At 30.7% G+C, this 18,718-nt stretch overlaps 3 protein-coding genes across 4 annotated transcripts; 2 read left to right on the top strand and 1 right to left on the bottom strand.

The window, feature by feature from the left end:
- Positions 1-734: 734 nt before the first annotated feature.
- On the top strand, positions 735-2,960 carry LOC145042713 (uncharacterized). Its single transcript, XM_078991177.1, has 5 exons — positions 735-1,233; positions 1,842-1,968; positions 2,080-2,288; positions 2,361-2,534; positions 2,629-2,960. Exons 1-5 carry the CDS (start codon positions 1,021-1,023, stop codon positions 2,713-2,715), a joined length of 810 nt encoding a protein of 269 aa, XP_078847303.1. The 5' UTR covers positions 735-1,020; the 3' UTR covers positions 2,716-2,960.
- Positions 2,961-6,906: 3,946 nt separating this feature from the next.
- On the top strand, positions 6,907-9,501 carry LOC145042712 (signal recognition particle subunit SRP54 2). 2 transcript variants are annotated; one of them, XM_078991175.1, is made up of 9 exons: positions 6,907-7,384; positions 7,488-7,587; positions 7,662-7,815; positions 7,893-8,043; positions 8,128-8,276; positions 8,374-8,474; positions 8,569-8,726; positions 8,793-8,907; positions 8,974-9,501. In XM_078991175.1, the coding sequence occupies exons 1-9, from the start codon at positions 7,154-7,156 to the stop codon at positions 9,303-9,305; spliced, it is 1,491 nt and encodes a 496-aa protein (XP_078847301.1). In that variant the 5' UTR covers positions 6,907-7,153; the 3' UTR covers positions 9,306-9,501. The 2 variants fall into 2 exon arrangements, with proteins under 2 accessions (XP_078847301.1, XP_078847302.1); XM_078991176.1 differs by having other exon boundaries at positions 7,271-7,384; positions 7,449-7,587.
- Positions 9,502-12,467: 2,966 nt separating this feature from the next.
- On the bottom strand, positions 12,468-15,737 carry LOC145042710 (PX domain-containing protein EREX-like). The gene is made up of 9 exons (XM_078991174.1): positions 15,303-15,737; positions 15,032-15,133; positions 14,777-14,875; positions 14,618-14,704; positions 14,416-14,524; positions 13,602-13,822; positions 13,290-13,499; positions 12,913-13,113; positions 12,468-12,762 (listed from the first exon to the last, which is right to left on the bottom strand). Exons 1-9 carry the CDS (start codon positions 15,564-15,566, stop codon positions 12,595-12,597), a joined length of 1,461 nt encoding a protein of 486 aa, XP_078847300.1. The 5' UTR covers positions 15,567-15,737; the 3' UTR covers positions 12,468-12,594.
- Positions 15,738-18,718: the final 2,981 nt, after the last annotated feature.

The raw sequence follows: 18,718 nt of genomic DNA, 5'->3' as shown, positions 1-18,718 counted from the left end.
TATATATATATATATATATATATATATATATACTAGCTGTTACCCGCGCACAGCGGCGGGGACAAATAGCTTCTTTCAACGATATTTTTTTAAAGAAAAATGTTATGTTCCAAAAGAAAGTTCATGTCGTGGGTGAGAGGAAGGGCGGTAGTCGTGATAGTGGTTAGTTGAAGGTGGGAGGAGGCAGAGCGGTTGTGGTGGTGGTGGTTATACTATCTTGGTTACTGGTTAGGGTTCTTCGAGAGAGTGTGCGTATATTTCTTACTTTGAAGGGATTACGAAGATAGATATTATGAGATGGTTTGTTACCAATGTGAGAGAAGAGATCCTCTATAAATTGTTGACATTGACCGCTTCAAATGGTTGAAGTGTTGAGATTGGCGGGTTCAATTTGCAAATGAATTATTCTATTAATTTGTTACCAGATTTTTAGGGGATAAATGATAGGGTTAAAGTTTTAATATTATTATATTATAAATGAGTTGTACTTCAAGCTTAATAGTTTGGACATCTTAAAAAAAATAATATTATTATATTCAATCTATTTATAAAAATAGTTAGATTTCTTTTATAGGTAGTATATATATATATATATATATATATATATATATATATATATATATATATATATATATATATATATATATATATATATATATATATATATATATATATATATATATATATATATATATATATATATATATATATAAACGAAGTAGTGCGAAAAAGGAACAAGTAATGTTGTCACCCATTTGAAAGTTTCCCCAACTTCAAGGAAACACGCGCCCTGCATATCCATATCATACGCTCGCTTCCCCCATAATCCACCGCTTTTGTCAATCCAATCCCAATCCCAATCCCTCAACAACTATTTCACTATATTATCCAAAATCAAAACCCTAACCCTAAATTATCCACCCAATTCATTCAGATTCTTCTGTTGTATACGATCCCATTGATTGGATTGTTGGTTTCTAGGAGGAGCAGAACTTGATCTGCCTTCGATTTGGTGACACAATGTCTGCGATTGTGTGTGGGAAAAGATCTTTCTTCGAAGAATTACCAACGTCATCGACTTCTACGGCGCCTCCTGTTGCCAAGAAGCTTCGTTGTTCTTCTTCGAATTCGACATCGACTTCTCCCGTTCGCCTTTCGCCTCTTACCAACTCACCGCCGTCCTCCGCACTCATCGATCAGCTCCGGGCGGTTTTCCCTAACATGGATAACCAGGTTTCATTTCTACAGTTATCTCACATATGCGTCTACGTGCAACTTCAAAACCGTTCAATTACTGCTTAATCTAGTCTTTTAGATTAGATTGTCAATTAGAAGCCCGAGCAAATTCTTCTTCTGTAGCTGTAGTTGTATCTGTATTTAGATTTACACTTTTAATTCATATGTGATATTGATCATTGCGTGAATTTCGGCCTTGCGTCTGATTCACTTTTTGCTAGACAGGATTGCTAATGTTAATCATTTCTGTTGTTCTTTTTTGGCATGGGGAAACTGATACCTATCTTTAATTAAATTCAACACTTTCTATCTGTATGTATAAAAAAAAGTCTCAAACTTGTTTTTCAAGATATTTTTGCTTGTTTAGTTGTTCAATCAAATTTCAAACCGACTCATTTTGTTTCCTGAATCCAATGATTCAAATCAATTTGTCTAGAATCTGGAAACTCTATTATTAGGCTATGCGATTGCATAACAAAGTGCATTTTGTAATGTCAAAAATCGATTGTACACACATCTCTTTGATGCACCAAATGTTGATCAAATTTCAAAATATAAACTATATCTTAATCAAAATCTAAGGCTTTATTCATGTTTACTTCCAGCTTCTGGAGAAAGCGCTTGAAGATAGTGGAAATGATCTAGATTCTGCCATCAAGAGTCTTAATGAACTTTATCTTGGATATGTAGATGCAAACTCATCTTCTGTTGCATTATCATTATCAAATACAGGTATGACATAAACATGATGTTCTTATTGTAAATTTTATAAGTTATAAGTTATAACTATCCCATAAACATGATTCATTGATTGATGCAAAAAACTTGTATCTTTTATAACAGCTACCAATGAAGAATATACAACTTTAGAAAACCAATCAGCTCATGAGAAGAATCCCAGAAATGGTGCAGAATGGGTGGAGCTTTTTGTCACAGAAATGATGAACGCCACCAGTGTTGATGATGCCAGGTGTCGCGCCATGAGAATGCTCGAGAGTTTGGAAAAATCTATAACTCAAAATTCTGGTGATCATGCACAAACCCTTCATAAGGTTGGTGAGTGTGTGTGTGTGTGACTGTGTATTTTCAACTTGTTTTTGTGTTGACCAACTGTTTGACTTTAGGAAAACATGGTTGTGAAGGAGCAAATTGAAGTTCTATTAAGGGAAAATACAATACTGAAACGTGCTGTATCCATTCAGCATGAAAGACAGAAAGTTTATGAAGAGAGCACTCAAGAAGTGCAACATTTGAAACAGTTGTTGTCAGTGTATCAAGAGCAATTGAGGATACTTGAGGTCAAACTTGTAACTTTGACTTTGATTTTATTTATGGGGAAAAAGTAAAAACATATAATAATCATAATAGTAAATTTTGTGGTATGTAATGTAGGTGAATAACTATGCATTGACTATGCATCTAAAGCAAGCTCAAGAAAGCAACTGTATGCCTGGAAGGTTTCATCCTGATGTGTTTTAATTAGAATAATGATATTTAGGAAAATGATCTAATTAAGATATATAAGAATGTTATTGTTATTGTTATTGTTTGTTGTTGTTGTTAGGTGATTAATATATGCCATGATAAGGCGTGTAGATTGTAAGATTATATTATGTTTAAAAACATTGATTGAAACGTTAATTTAGATGACAAGACCTCACTCACGTTTAATTTGTATCATGGTTTGGTGTTTCTATCTGTTAGTGTTAGTATTTGAATGTATATATTTGTAGCTTGTTTGTAAAATTTCTCCCACTTCTAAAATATGAGTTATTTATTATTATGTGCGTTTTCAGTTAAATAACATTCTTATGCCATTGTATAGTTTCTAATACTTCTCTTGGACTAACGTAAATTACTTTTTTAGAATTGTTTATCCGTACGTAATGTATTATAAATGTATTTTTTTTTTTTTTTATGTTTTAAAGTATTTATTGTTAACCGGGGATGGTTAACTGATTGATGAATATGTATTCTTTCATATTTTAAATATTTTTTGTAGGATTTAACACTATTCAATCTTACTATCATGATATGCAAAGCGGAAAATACTCCTATTTAAAATTTTGATCTTAACAACCTATATTAAACATAACAATACAATTATTATGTATTTTAAGGATAACGAATATAACTATTATAATATATTAAACATAACAATACAATTATTATTTATTTTAAGGATAATGAATAACTCTATTATAATCAAGGTTGTCAAGATTGGGATCCTACCTAGGATCGTTTTAGGGTTTGCAAAATCGGAATCGTAAGATCGGGATCGAGATCCTAAGATCCCACAAAATAGAATATAATTCTAATTTATAATATTAATCATAAAAAATATTTCAAACATTTAATTTTTCGTTCAAAAGTTATAAAAACTTTAAAATATTAGTCATAAGTCACAATAAAAATGATAAATGGTAGATTGGTAAAGGGTAAAAGACATAAAATGGTAAAAAAAATTCATTTGAAAAAAAAAATTTAAAGGAAGGTAGAATAGGATCGGATCTCGATCCTACGATCCTAACTACGATTTTACGATCCTACCCAAAATACGATCTTTTTACGATCCGGATCGTTTTTCATACATAGGATCATAAGATCGTACGATACTACGATCGGGATTGCGATTTTGACAACCATGATTATAATCAAGCCGTGTTTATTTGAGTATCACTTTCTAGCATTTGTTTATATTGTTTAAAATAAAAAAAAATACTAATTACCTTTGTTTATTTATAATTTTCATTTAAAGTGACTACTATGAATAATATAGATGTTCACTTTACAAATTTATAAGAGGGCCGGGTGTGGGCAACGTGCAAAGCATGTTATCTTACGTGGCAAGCACCTTTAACGGCGCCATAATGGGGAACACCGCCCCAGGTACCCGTTAAAGCGTGTTACGCCATTAGGCGTGATCGTGGTAACGAGTGGTAACGCAATAAAATTTAACCGTTGTGAATTTTGATCCGCTGAAAACGGTAATATTATTGTTGTGAAATTAATGGGAAAAAAAATTACTGCTTAATTTAATTTCACTATATATATATATATATATATATATATATATATATATATATATATATATATATATATATGTATCATTTTATTTCACTTCTATTCTTCTATATCTATCTATATTTCTCTATATCTATCTCTATTTCATTTAAAACAAAAAAACCACTATGGATCAAAACCCGAATACACCTCCTCCAAAGACAAACACATCCACTCCATTAGGTTTTGCGGGATATGAGGGATACATGAACCTTCTAACCTCCCAAAACACAGCACAAATTCCATATTCCGGCAATTTTTTTAATCCTGCCTCACCCCCACTAAAATTCCCTACCTCGCCATTTATGCAACAAAATGCAAACATTCAACAAAACATTTTTACCGCATTCGGTCCCATGCGCCAAACAATCACACAACCCACACCCACACAAGAACCCGTTGTTGAGACGCAAGCTGGTGGTAGTCAGAGAGCATCGTGAAAAAAAGGGAGACCAAAAAAGAAAGGGAAAGAGGTCGTTGTCGGGACGGACGAAACGGAAGCACCTCCAACATGGTGGACACCGGAGGAAGAGCATGCGTTGGCGACGCCTTGGTGCGGTACTTCAAAACAACCAACTATGGGGAACGATATGAAGAGAGTTGCTTTTTGGGATGTCGTAATCGTCAAATTCCGCACAATTTTGAACAAGGGTGACACGTATCGCAATAATGATATGCTTAGTGGCAAATGGACTCAAATTAGCCGGAAGTGCACCAAATTCAATTCCATATACAACAAACTTTCTTCGCAACGTCAAAGTGGTGCCAATGATTTCGATGTGTTTAGAGCCACGAGGGAGGAATATCACGTGCAAATGGGGCACGTATTTGAGTATGAAAAAGTATGGGAGTTAGTGAGCAAAGATCCAAAATTGATGAAAACACCAACATCATCGGAACAACAATCCAAAAGGTCTCGTGGTTCGGGTTCGGTTGACGTTTCCGACGGACACACGAACATCGATCTCAACGCGGACACCGATGAGATCCCGGACGAGTTTGATGACATCGAGGAAATCTCTCCGCCACGACGACCCATGGGGCGCGACAAAGCGAAACGCACTTAACGACATGCGGAGAAGAATGAAAATCGGCTTCGAGAGCACGAGGAAATGAAAAAAAAAATTCGACGGCCACACGAAAATCGTAAATAAAAGATACGAATTGCAACGGGAGCATTTGGATTTCCTTCGTCAAGAAGCCCAAGAAGATCGCATATCGAAGGATTTGACAATTCTTACGACAAATGAACAAAATTTACCACCGAGATGAGCTGAAGTGATACGGAGGATGAATGCACAGATATTAAAAATAAAACGAATTAGAAATATATGAAGTAAATAAAAAAAATAAAACAAATTAGAATAATAGAAATTAAAAACATCAAAATAATAATAATAATAATAATAATAATAATAATAATATGTGTTATCCCATGTTATTTGTTGTTTTCCATTTCCACCCTAGGTGTTATAACACCGAATTGTAACTAGGATGATGAGGTGGACAATTTGGGTGTGATAACATGTTGCCCACACCTAGTAGTCTAAATATTACTTTTAACTTATCTACTTCATATATATATATATATATATATATATATATATATATATATATATATATATATATATATATATATATATATATATATATATATATATATATATATAATGTTCGATCCATACGATCTAAACATAAAAAACATTAAAATATTTATTTTTATATGGAAATAATATTAGAAACCGGATCTTTATTCTAAGAATGTCTTTCGTTGGAAAAAAAAAAAAAAAACTTATTTTAAATTCCAAGAAAGACGATTTGAAGTGGTCTTATGTTTTGTAATGACAATTAACAAGAGTTAAGGACAACTGTTATCGAAAGTTGGTTTGTTTTTTAGAGAATCTTTTTACACACCGACAGTTATATGTTGTGTTATTTAGAGTTCAAAGTAGAAAATGAATAATTTTTTAATTTTAGATAAAGATCATGGTGTATATAAAGAAGTGTTTACAAGTTTATGGAAAAATAATACAATTGATTTTCTAACATATGTCTAAGATATATATATATAAGAAGTGTTAATTATAAAAAATATTATCATAATTAAATATAAAATACATTAATTATAGAGAATAATTCTTATTGAAAAATATGAAATGTATTAATTATGAAAATATTATTTATAATTAATGCATTTCACATTTAATTATAATATTTTTCTCATAGTTAATATTTCTTATATGTGTTCGGAAGAAATATGCTCGAAATATCTTTATTTATAACATATTCTATCAAATGCCTACATACACATAACATAAATTAGACATTCAAAATAATGTATATATTAGTTTTAACTAATTATTATAAGCTTATAGATAAAAGTTTTATCTTTATTACCATTTTAAATTATCAATAGTGCTTTTTCTTTTTAAGCGTACACGAATTTTAATATAATATTTAATAAAATTAATAAATTTTTATTACTTATCTTTGATAGAAAGAATTTCTCTGTGTTTTTTCTTGAGAAATTAAATGTGATATAAATAATATTAAATTAAAACATTAAAACTTTGACTATAAAATAAATAAATAAAATAAAAATCTTGATTCCGGTGGCAAACAAAACATGAATCTTGATTCCTACTTATCCATCCTCCCGCCGCAGTTAACCCGCCGGTGAAAGCCGGGTTCTCTTAGTCTTATCCCCCTTTTCGTCCTTCCAAACCCTAAATTTGAAATCCTATCCGTTTCCCCAAATTTCGTACGTTCAATTGGTAGCATAATTGTCAGGTTTTCGGACAGAATCCCCTCTAATCTAAACATACATTTTTCGTTGTTAATAACATAATCGAAGATGGTGTTGGCGGAGCTAGGGGGGAGCATTTCACGTGCTCTCCAGCAGATGAGCAACGCCACGATCATCGATGAGAAGGTTCTTAATGATTGCCTAAACGAGATCACTCGCGCTCTTCTTCAGTCCGATGTTCAGTTCAAGCTCGTTCGTGAAATGCAAACCAATATTAAGAAGATCGTCAATCTCGATGATCTCGCGGCAGGTCATAACAAGCGCAAAATCATCCAACAGGTAAGCTTGTGTTTGACATCGTCTTCCTGGTTTCAAAATTGAGAAGTAACGCCTGAATTTTTAGTCTACCGATGAAGAATTGAGCATTCTCTTCTTACCTTAGGCTATATTCAATGAGCTCTGCAAGATGTTGGATCCAGGAAAACCTTCTTTCACACCCAAAAAAGGCAAACCAAGTGTCGTCATGTTTGTTGGTCTACAAGGTATAATTATGATCATAAATCTTATACCCTAATTCTTCTCAAATTACATTCTTACAAATTCGGAATGATTTTAGGTTCTGGAAAAACTACTACTTGTACAAAATACGCATATTACCACCAGAAGAAAGGCTGGAAACCAGCTTTAGTATGTGCAGATACATTCAGGGCTGGTGCTTTTGATCAATTGAAGCAAAATGCAACAAAAGCTAAAATTCCTTTCTATGGAAGGTAAATTTGCATCCATAGTATCCTAAACATATTTCCAGTTACTTACTATCAGCTTCTTGATTACCATTTTTCAACAGCTATATGGAGTCAGACCCTGTGAAAATTGCTGTGGAAGGTGTAGAAAGATTCAAGAAAGAAAACTGTGATCTTATTATCGTTGATACCAGTGGTAGACATAAACAAGAAGTAGCTCTTTTTGAAGAGATGCGTCAAGTTTCTGAAGCAACAGTATGTTACTCAAATCGATTATTACTTTATAAATTCAATTCCCTATTAGAAAATAATCAAAAGTGGTATTTGTAAATGTTATAGAAACCGGATCTTGTTATATTTGTGATGGATAGTAGCATTGGTCAAGCTGCATTTGACCAAGCTCAAGCTTTTAAACAAAGTGTTGCTGTTGGAGCTGTAATTGTTACTAAAATGGATGGACATGCAAAGGGAGGTGGAGCTCTTAGTGCGTAAGTGTCTTTTTAGTATATGACGGAATTGAAGGAAGGAATGGAATCATCCATTCCATTCCATTCCATTATCTTATAAAAAATTCTTGTTTCTCAGAGTTGCAGCAACAAAAAGTCCAGTAATTTTTATTGGAACCGGAGAACATATGGATGAATTTGAAGTTTTTGATGTTAAACCATTTGTCAGCCGTCTTTTAGGTTCTGATCTTTTCTTCTTATATTTATATATACTTCCATTCCATGTGAATTTCTAAAATTAAATTATATTTTCAAAATTTGAATTTATTATTAGGAATGGGTGATTGGTCTGGATTCATGGACAAGATTCATGATATTGTTCCAATGGATCAACAACCCGAGCTTCTACAGAAGCTCTCAGAGGGAAATTTCACATTAAGGATTATGTACGAACAGTTTCATAATATTCTCAAAATGGGTCCCATCGGCCAGGTTCATCTTTTGTATTTAGTAAATAGACTATAATACCCTTCAAATAACACAATTTTAAAATCATAGGTTTTCTCAATGCTTCCGGGGTTTAGTTCAGAGTTAATGCCAAAGGGTCAAGAGAAGGAAAGTCAAGCAAAAATCAAACGATACATGACAATGATGGACTCAATGACCGATGAAGGTGGAAATATAAATATTTTTTAAACATTGAAATTAAATAATTAATTAGTGGGATTTGATTTTGTAGAGTTGGATAGTATGAATCCGAAGCTAATGAACGAGTCAAGAATGATGAGGATAGGGAGGGGATCGGGTAGACAAGTGAGGGAAGTGGTGGAGATGTTGGAGGAATATAAAAGACTTGCAAAGATTTGGAGTAAAATGAAAGGACTTAAGATTCCTAAAAAAGGGGAAATGAGTGCTTTGTCTAGAAACATGAATGCACAACATATGAGTAAAGTTCTTCCTCCACAAATGTTGAAGCAAATTGGGGGGATGGGTGGATTGCAAAATTTGATGAAGCAAATGGGTTCAAATAAGGACATGATGGGCATGTTTGGAGGAGCTGGAGATAAGTAGATCTTTTAATTAATTAATTAATTATTTTCTTAAATCTTTTATTTTATAGTGTAATTGTTATTTCAGGCTAAAGTCCTATAGGCAATTGATTGTTAAGAAATTTGAGTTTTTTTTTTAGTCTTTTGAGAAAGAGCATGTTACTCAACCTTTGTAAGTACCATGAATGTGTTTATTATATACATGTTTTTTTTTTTTAGTAATTCGTCACCTTTTTTATTTATGCAGTTTGTTAGCAAGATTAGTTAGTTTTTTTTTTAGTTATTAAATCATTATATTTTTAACCGTTTTTTTTTTAATTATTTGGTTTTTATATCAATATAAAATACAAAAAATAACACTTTTACTATTTTATTTATTTAGCAATTTAATTATTTCATAAAATAATATTGATTATAAACATTTAAGAAAATTGTTGTTATTATTAGAGTAAATTACAAGAATGGTCCCTATGGTTTGAGGTAATTTACGCTCTTGGTTCCTAACTTATTTTTTTAACTCGGAAGGTCCCTACCGTTTGTTTTTGTTACGCACTTGTCCCTACTGTTTGTTTTTGTTATGCGCTTGGTCCCTGTCTTACTTAAAATGATTATTATTTAAATAAGAAAAAATAGTGGGGTAGGTAAGGTAAGGTTAGGGTGTGGGATTGGGGGTGTATTTATTTAAATAAATTAAAAAATCAAGAGAAAAATAGTCTTTTTAGGTAAGACAGGGACCAAACGCATAACAAAAACAAACAGTAAGGACCTTCCGAGTTAAAAAAATAAGTTAGGGACCAAACATACAAATTACCCTAAACCATAGGGACTATTTGTGTAATTTACTCATATTAATTATTAGGGAAAATAACTTGTCAAGGTAATTAACTTTTCTTCTTGTTCATGTGCAATTTTATATTTTTTTATTTACATTTGACCTCAAATGTGTATAAAAAAATTCTCTAAATGTGAACTTTTTTTTTTTTTTTTTTTTTTTTTTAAATTTCTTACAACATTTTTATGATATGTTTTAAACTTTACTTATAATTTTTTAAACTTTTTTTATATACTTTCATATAATTTTAATACAAGTGCTTTTAAACCAAATATTTTATAAATGTTTTAATTTTTCTTACAAGTTTTTAACCTTTTTTTTTTTTTTTTTTTTACATTTTCATACAATTTTTTTTATAACTTTCATACAGTTATTTCTAATTTTTTTTTACAACATTTTAAAAGTGTTTTACAGATTTTGTACGACAATTTAATATTTTTTTATAACATTTTAAAATATTTTCATTAAATACTAGTTTAAAACGTTATATTAAAAAAATTAAAAGTTTATAAACTTCTAATTAAAAAGTATTAAAATTTTATAATAATTTTAAAACATTTACATTATATAGATTTTTTTTTTGTTTTTTCATTTGTTAAGTAATATTTTCTTTTTATTTTTTTTTAAAAGACCCTTCATACTTATTGTTACATATTTAATTTTATTGATAGATACTACTTACTTTAAAAATATTGTGTATGCTTAAAAACAAAAGAAAAAAATTATAAGAGGCTATATAAAATATTTCACAAAACAAAAACACATTCATCAATTAAAAATTAAAGTTTAGAATTGATCAATATTTAAGAAATTATGGATATTTTAAAAACAACGTTGAAAAAAATAATACAAACAAATATGAAAAATAAAATCGCTATTAAAAGTGACGAAAATGACTCAGGGGCGTAGCTACTAAGCCATAAGGTGGATCCTAGGATCTACCTAATTTTTTAATTTAATTTACGATATATAGTGTAGAAAAATTAGAAACTACCTTAGAAAAATAAAGGATCTACTTTGAGTTTGTTTTTTAAAAAATATCATAAAAATCATTTTAAAAGAAGAAAAAATAAGTTACCAGGATCAATTTGTTATTTTAAATAATGAAATTGATAATAAAAATTAACCACTCTTAATCGATATTCTCAAAATATCAATAAATAAATAAATTGCTCTAATAAAAACAAGCTCACATGCCAAAGACTCTTATTCTACGTTCACCGCTTTATCAATGGAATAATAATCAACTAGTTTTTCATTAAAACGTATGTTTTTTTTTCATTTATATTTCAATTGGTTTTTTAAAATTTTTAATCGGTGGGGCGTGATCGGATTTAATAGGTTGAACTGATTAGTCCGGGTTTTTTTAAGGTACACTATCCGATCCGACCCGACCTGACATAAGTGTTGTTGATTTTTTTAGTGGCTTCACTTAATTTGGGAACCATGTGATTTTTTCGTGTAGATTCGCCACTGAAATAACTTATCAGAGTAATTAACTTTTCGTTTTTTTATATTTAGACATTTTTTTTTTGTTTTAAACATTTAACCATTTAACTTGTTAATGTGTTCACATATTACCATTGTCACGTGTTATAGCCGGTGACTAATAATATGTGAACACATATAACAAATTAAATGGTCAAATGTGTACAAAAATAAAAAAGTTGCCTAAATGTCAACAAAGCGACAAAAATGACTACCTGATAAGTCATTTTCCTTTAATATTATTATAAATTTTAGTTTGTTGTTACAGTTACTATAATGTAATAATAAAGGTCTTGTTTTTTGGTACTTGGTATAACTAATATTGATTAATACATTGTTGTTGGAATTAATTTTACCTTTTTAAGCATGATCATAATTCTTATTGCTATAAACCACAAAATTACGAAACAAAAACATCAAAACATAAAAAGAGAACAAATAAGTATGATCATATATAAATTATACAACTAAAGACATAAGATCATAAAAAGAATAACATGAGTGTCATGATTCTCTACATAGTTCAAGATGAATTAATAAAATGACATCATTTGATAAGACTTCTTGACACTTGCGACATACAATGCTCGATTTCAAGTTGTATGAGAGAATTTTTTATACTCGACTATATAACAAAGACTAAAAAGGTAGGATCTGATCTGGTTAAAGATCTTAAAATCCTAGTCCGAGTTTTAAGATCTCTATACTAGTATGGATCGTAATCTGAGCGGTATCATTTTTCACTTAATAGGATTAGAGCTTATGGTCAACATTAGGATCTTAACAACCATGCTTTTAATAACTCATTCTATGACCTCATTTATACTATCAAATAGTAGTATTGACATAACCATCCATATTCCATTCCTGAAACACACCTTTTTCATTACCTCAATGATCATGGGTTAACATGAGCTCAACTAAATAGTAAATATTATTACATTCGTTTACATATCTCACAAGAGCCTTTGTGCATTATTACATCATTATGTCATTCTTCAACATTGTCCTCGAGAGTATTCCCATGCTTTTTACTCATAGCATGACGGGTGATGGAGTTGATTTGTTTTCTCAACTTTGCATTCTCAATTAAAATATTACCAAATAACTTCCTTAAATCATCATCTTCATTTGCACAATTTTCACCAACCACTTGCACCTGATAAAATTACCAACATACAAGAATACTTAACAGGCTTAATGTATTAAGTACTTCATCTACACAGCTATACATGCTGTTTTTTTTTTTTTTTTTTTTTTTTTTTACTTAATCTGGATAGAATGACTTAATGGAACCCTGAACATTTACCTCTTCAAGTAAAAGATCGATTTGAGTATCAGATATTTCCAACACATCAATGACATCTGATGAAGAAGCATTCATCATCAATTTATCATCTTCAACAAGAAATTTGGCACTACATTCTTGAAGCCGATTGCAAAGAATTTCACATTCATGCAAAAATGTCGCTTTAGAAGCATTTCCATCTTCCCATTTTTGCTTCTCCTTCTGGTTTACATCCATATAATGCACAAGAAATTTTATATAACAAATTCATATAAGGATTATTAATTCCTTCAAACACCATTTGTTAAACACAAAATTGCAATTCTTTTATGTTATGAAAATTGAAAACATTGTTTGCATAAAAAAAGAAAGAAAAAAATCCACATACTAAAAGTTACCTCTAATTCAACTTTTTCTTCCAGACATTTGTTAAGTTCCTCCTTTAGTTCTGAATGTGATGTTCTAAGAGAGTTGACTTCCTCAATATCTGATTTTGACTTCAATTCCACCTCATCTTTCTCTTTCCTCAAAATCTCAATCTCTTTCATCAACATTTCATTCTTTTGGATCATGGTTTCTTTCATTGATTCTGCATATGCTCTAGCCTCCTAATATGTATATATTATTTCCAACACATTATTCACCATGAATATTACACACACACACAAAAAAAAAGGGTTCATGTGACAAAAATAAATACATACTTATACCTGTTCAGTTGTCACTCTCAACTCCAATTCTCTACACTTTCTTTGAAGCTCTTCCATATCGATGATATTTTCTCCAATTGAATTATTAATACCTCTATCAGATACATTTTCTATGGTAATTTCATCATAATTTTCCTCTTCAGGAGCACTATGATCAGATGTTTCATGGGCACAGTTGTTGTCCATGTCAGCATATTCATTCTGATTCAACTCACAACATGCTGAAATACAAATAAAGTAGTTTATTATACAAATAAGTAAAATCACTTGAGTTTTGCAGCACTTATAGCTAATTTTATACTTAAAAGAAGAGAAAGTGTATAATCAATATTCAATAATCGTTTGTAGTTAATCCATTTTAAAATGTTTATTATGTTTAATAGAGTGAATATTATACTTGTACATATTTTCAATTCATCATATGTATTAATGGGAAAAAAAAAAAAAAAAAAAAAAAACTTATATCAATACTAGCTAAATAATATTAGATTTACATAATAATAAAATATTCTACAAGCAACAAGATATAAATCTTAAAGACAATTATTATCCTGCCATTTTTAAGGAAAATTGAATAAATACATCTAAGTAAAGATTTAACAAATAACTGCTGGAAGGTAAAACACGATTGAAATTTTCACAAAAATGAAACAAAAGAGTAAAGATTTTCATAAGAAAGGAACAAAAATGAAAGGTATAGTGATTATAGTGTCATTATACTTCTTAAAAAATGTTTAAGGTAGCTATGTGGAACAAATGTAAAACTTGATTACTATTGAATGAAATTGCCCCTTAAAAAGAAATAGAAAAATACCTTCCCTTGCAGCTGCTTCTAACTCCAAAAATATAGCCACAGGAGCAGTTCTAGAAACATCAATATCAGACAATAACTTTGTCATCCAACCCTCCAAAGCACACATTCGCTGTAACAATTTAAACCAATTAAGGATATAATGTAACAAATCTCATAGATTTATAAAAAACAGAATGGAAAAACTTGTGAAGAAAGAACATACATCTACCAAAACTTTCTTGCTTCTTGTTTTCAAAAGACTCTTTGGGGGAGGTGGGGGCAAACTTTTCTTAGAAAATTCCTTTTTGAGCTGCAAAAAGAAATGACATATTAGAAAATGATAATGTTTGGAAACCAAAAAGATAATAAATTCTTGAAGAACCTCAGAATATAGGTTCAAGAAGTCGTTAAATCTTCTTGGTACTGTTCGAGTTGTGGTGATTCCTTCTGGTGATTGTATACCAACTTTAACACCATAAAACTGCATGAAGAATATAAAACATCAACATGTATCACATCATAAATTCAATCACATAGATAAAGTAAGAAACTAGCTAAGTATATGTAATGATGAGATTCCAATGTTGTTAGATTACTTGGATTCGTATTTCATTGATTAATAATCAGAAAGGCATACCACAGAAGAGCCAGCAGACGCTTCGCTACTCAAAGAAGGAATTGTGACACAGTAACTCCATCCTTTGTGTAAATCATGAGGCCAAACAGAGTTTCTGCCTTCCTGCATAGAGATTTCTAGTTCTATGAATGAAATTTAGAGGTTTTTAACTGGAATTGAAATTACGAAAATTCAACAGAAGCTCACTGGATTTCAAAGCATGAGAAAATTACAGAGACGCATATAAATACATGAAAATAGCTATCAGAGAGAGGGTAAATGATAATCATACCCAATTCAGAGGAGGTAGACTCCAGTCCATGCCTAGAGGAAGAGGAGAAGTGCCGTCATGGCGGTGCTTCGGCGAGCTGCTAGGGGTTTTGCTTGGGGACCTCTGCCTCGGCCGCGGCGGCGACCTTCTTCTGACATAGAGCTCATCATCATAATCAATTGCCGGTGCCCTCCGAGAAATCGAATTTCCATAGATTGAACCGTTGATCGCCGGATCAGAAAAACCGTAATCGTAGAAAGATACATCGTATCCGTACATACTCATGGTGATCTTCGCCTCCTTTTTAACAATTTCGTAGCTGCCGTCTTCGTTGCCGATTACGTCCTATTGCAATGGTGTAAGAAGCTTACTGTTTCCTCCTGCTCTCTCACTCGAAGAATGGTCAAATAGTATTGGTCTATTGGAATGCGCCGAAGGGGGGTGATCAGTTTACACTTTACAGACCACATTGATTTCGTTTTTCAGATTTAATAAATAAATATGAAATAAGGTTTCGGAATGTGATTTTGTTTTTCAGAATAATAATAAAATATTTTGATAAATATAATTTTTTTTTAAACTACAAAACTAACCTAACTCATAAACTACTCTTTAAATCGATCTATGTTTATAACTAGACTTGAATCTTCAATCTTAGAAAAAAAGCAAATGTACATCCACTAAAATCAAAAGAAAAATCTGTTTGTTTCCTTATTGTATCTCGTTATTTTCTTTCTCAAACTCGACGATCACAACCTACCAAGGAAAAAATAAAATTGTAGCCTCTCTTTCTTTCTAAATCAATAGCATATACATGATTTTCTATCCCTCACATTCAAAATGCAAGCTTTTTTTTTTAATCTTTTTCAAATTGGCGATGAAGGTTGATTGGTGGTAGTATTAATGGTGATGTTAGGGGTGACTCTTTAAGTTAGGTGATGAACAGAGGTATGTGTTTTTTGGAGAATGGAAATGGTAATGGTAAAGGGTATTTGGTGATAATGGTGGGTTAAGGTGGGAGTTTAAGGAAGAAAACATTTGGAAAGGGAGAAGAATGACAAATAAGGGAAAAGAAAAGTGTCCAGATATTCTCGAATTGAATCAAATGTAAAATTTTCTCTATCAAATATCAAACATGTTGGTAGGATTGAGTTAGACAAAAATGTTTAAACGTACACAGTCAGGCCGAAATCAAACATCCATTTAAAAGGGTAACATTATTCTTGTTTTGTAAGTTCTTTTTAACAGAAAATTTAATTTATTCCTTAATTACTCATAACTCCGCATGTGTTCTCATCCTCAAAAAGGGAAGCAACATCTAAATCATATCTATAAATAAATATATTTTATTAACTAATTTATTGAAAGCATAACAACCTCCATCCATAACCCACCATTAGATACCATTTCTCCGTTTTGCTTTAAGCTACGAGGTGTATTCCATTGTATGGTGTGGTAGGGTGAGGTGGCAGTTTCACCACAAGTAGAAATATCACACCCTGGGTGCGGTGAGGGTGAAGTGTTTCACCATGCGATTCTTCTTTAAGGTGCGACTCTCTCTCTCTCTCTCTCTCTCTCTCTTACAATATAATATATTAATGTTTGATGAAGTAAAGTGTGACCATTTCTTAAGTTTTGAAATGTGAAAAATGAAATGTGACCGAACCCCAACCTTATTTTCTATCCAAAGACCAGAAGCCCCATTGCTCACATCAACACCACTTTCAAATGAATTTAGGTTTCTTCACTCTTTTTTTTCCATCTCATTTTCCATGGCCTAATTTACAGGAATCAAAAGATATCGATTCAAATTACACGATACACAATCCAAAATACGTTGATTCCAATCAATTCTTTTTCCATCTCTTATTTCAACTTACACTTTACACAATGGAGATTATACAAAGTTATTTTTAAATTATTACTAACATGATTATGGTTTATATATATATATATATATATATATATATATATATATATATATATATATATATATATATATATATATATATATATATATATATATATATATATATATATATATATATATATATATTTACTATCTTATAAAAGAAATCTAACTATTTCTAAAAATAGATTGATTATAATAATAATATTTTTTTAAGACGTTCAAATGATGAAGCTGATAGTATAAGTAATCATTAATAAAATAATATTAAATTTTAACCATATTTTGAATTCAAATATTTATCATTAAATCTCCTTATATTTCTCAACAATTTGATATGGTTTTCTCAAATCTCGGATTCATTCAAATTTTGAACCCTTTTAGATATCCTTAAATTTAGCATGTTGATTCAAATATCCCTCCAATCGCATATACCTCTTTGCTCCCTCCTCTACTATAAAGTCCACCGTCCAGGAACAAAAAATGACTTCATTTCCCAAATAACACCATAGTTTGATTATTTTGTCTTCGACGTGTACTTTCTTTTGTAACATAACATTTTTGTAGAGGAAACATATCACTAAAAGAATTTACACGTCCCGCCGCTTTGCGCGGGTGCACTGCTAGTATATATATATATATATATATATATATATATATATATATATATATATATATATATATATATATATATATATATATATATATATATATATATATAGAGAGAGAGAGAGACTAGGCCCACTTCTACCCCCACCAAATACCAAACATCATTTACTATTTTCTCCCACTACTCACTTCTTTAGGACGATGGACTCCTTTGGAGAAAAAATTGATTTACTATCCCCCCATCACCCATCCACCTTAAGAAGGTGTTGTTCATTAAGATCTATGTAGTCAATAGCTACGTTGTAGTGGTTAGCGGATGTAAGGAAACGTTATTTAAAAATAACGTTTAGAAGTGTTGCGATTTACCGCGATTATGGTCACCGCTATAGTGGTGCTATAACCGCTATATGAATAAATTCTATTTTTGGACTATTTTACATAAAAAAAAAAAAAAAAAAAAAACTTTTTTTGTGTACCATTCCATCGAATAAAATTATTTTTTCTTAGTTCAAACCAAAACTTTTGTATCATTCTATTGAAAATTTGTAATTTTGTGACTATCATGACTTCCATTGAATCCATTAGGGATAAGCATGGGTCAGTTTGGGTCGGTTTTTGGCTAAAACCAAATCAAACCGTAAAAAGTCGGTTTTTTGGTTTTTAAAACCATATAGGTTCGGTTTTTGCATTGGTCAATTTTTCGGTTTTCTGGGTTGGGTTTATGGGTTTTCGGTTTTAAACCATGGGTTTATGAGCTCCTGTTTTTTTTTCTAGTTTTTGGGTTCAAATCTAGTGAAAATACGTTGCGATAAATAGTATTGCATCTACTTTAAATATACTAAAATAAAGACTACGAATTCTAGTATTATAAAAGCATAAAAGTGTTTAAAATATCAAAGTTTAACACCATTAACAGTTT

The sequence above is a fragment of the Lactuca saligna genome, chromosome 4 (assembly GCF_052625555.1).
Source record: "Lactuca saligna cultivar CGN05327 chromosome 4, ASM5262555v1, whole genome shotgun sequence".
NCBI classification, from domain to species: Eukaryota; Viridiplantae; Streptophyta; class Magnoliopsida; order Asterales; family Asteraceae; genus Lactuca; species Lactuca saligna.
The sequence above is the reverse complement of the archived record's forward strand: the minus strand, read 5'-3'. Positions and strand labels throughout refer to the sequence as shown.

Excerpts from the sequence above, each read along its gene's own strand:
- LOC145042712 (XM_078991175.1), top strand. The coding sequence starts at position 7,154 with ATGGTGTTGGCGGAGCTAGGGGGGAGCATTTCACGTGCTCTCCAGCAG. Across the intron at positions 8,044-8,127 it reads GTCAAGTTTCTGAAGCAACA|AAACCGGATCTTGTTATATT; the intron begins GTATGTTACTCA and ends TAAATGTTATAG. Across the intron at positions 8,727-8,792 it reads AAATGGGTCCCATCGGCCAG|GTTTTCTCAATGCTTCCGGG; the intron begins GTTCATCTTTTG and ends TTAAAATCATAG.
- LOC145042713 (XM_078991177.1), top strand. The coding sequence starts at position 1,021 with ATGTCTGCGATTGTGTGTGGGAAAAGATCTTTCTTCGAAGAATTACCA. Across the intron at positions 2,289-2,360 it reads ATGCACAAACCCTTCATAAG|GAAAACATGGTTGTGAAGGA; the intron begins GTTGGTGAGTGT and ends GTTTGACTTTAG. Across the intron at positions 2,535-2,628 it reads AGCAATTGAGGATACTTGAG|GTGAATAACTATGCATTGAC; the intron begins GTCAAACTTGTA and ends TATGTAATGTAG.
- LOC145042710 (XM_078991174.1), bottom strand. The coding sequence starts at position 15,566 with ATGAGTATGTACGGATACGATGTATCTTTCTACGATTACGGTTTTTCT. Across the intron at positions 14,525-14,617 it reads GCAAGAAAGTTTTGGTAGAT|CGAATGTGTGCTTTGGAGGG; the intron begins GTATGTTCTTTC and ends AAATTGTTACAG. Across the intron at positions 13,114-13,289 it reads AAGAAAAAGTTGAATTAGAG|AAGGAGAAGCAAAAATGGGA; the intron begins GTAACTTTTAGT and ends GATGTAAACCAG.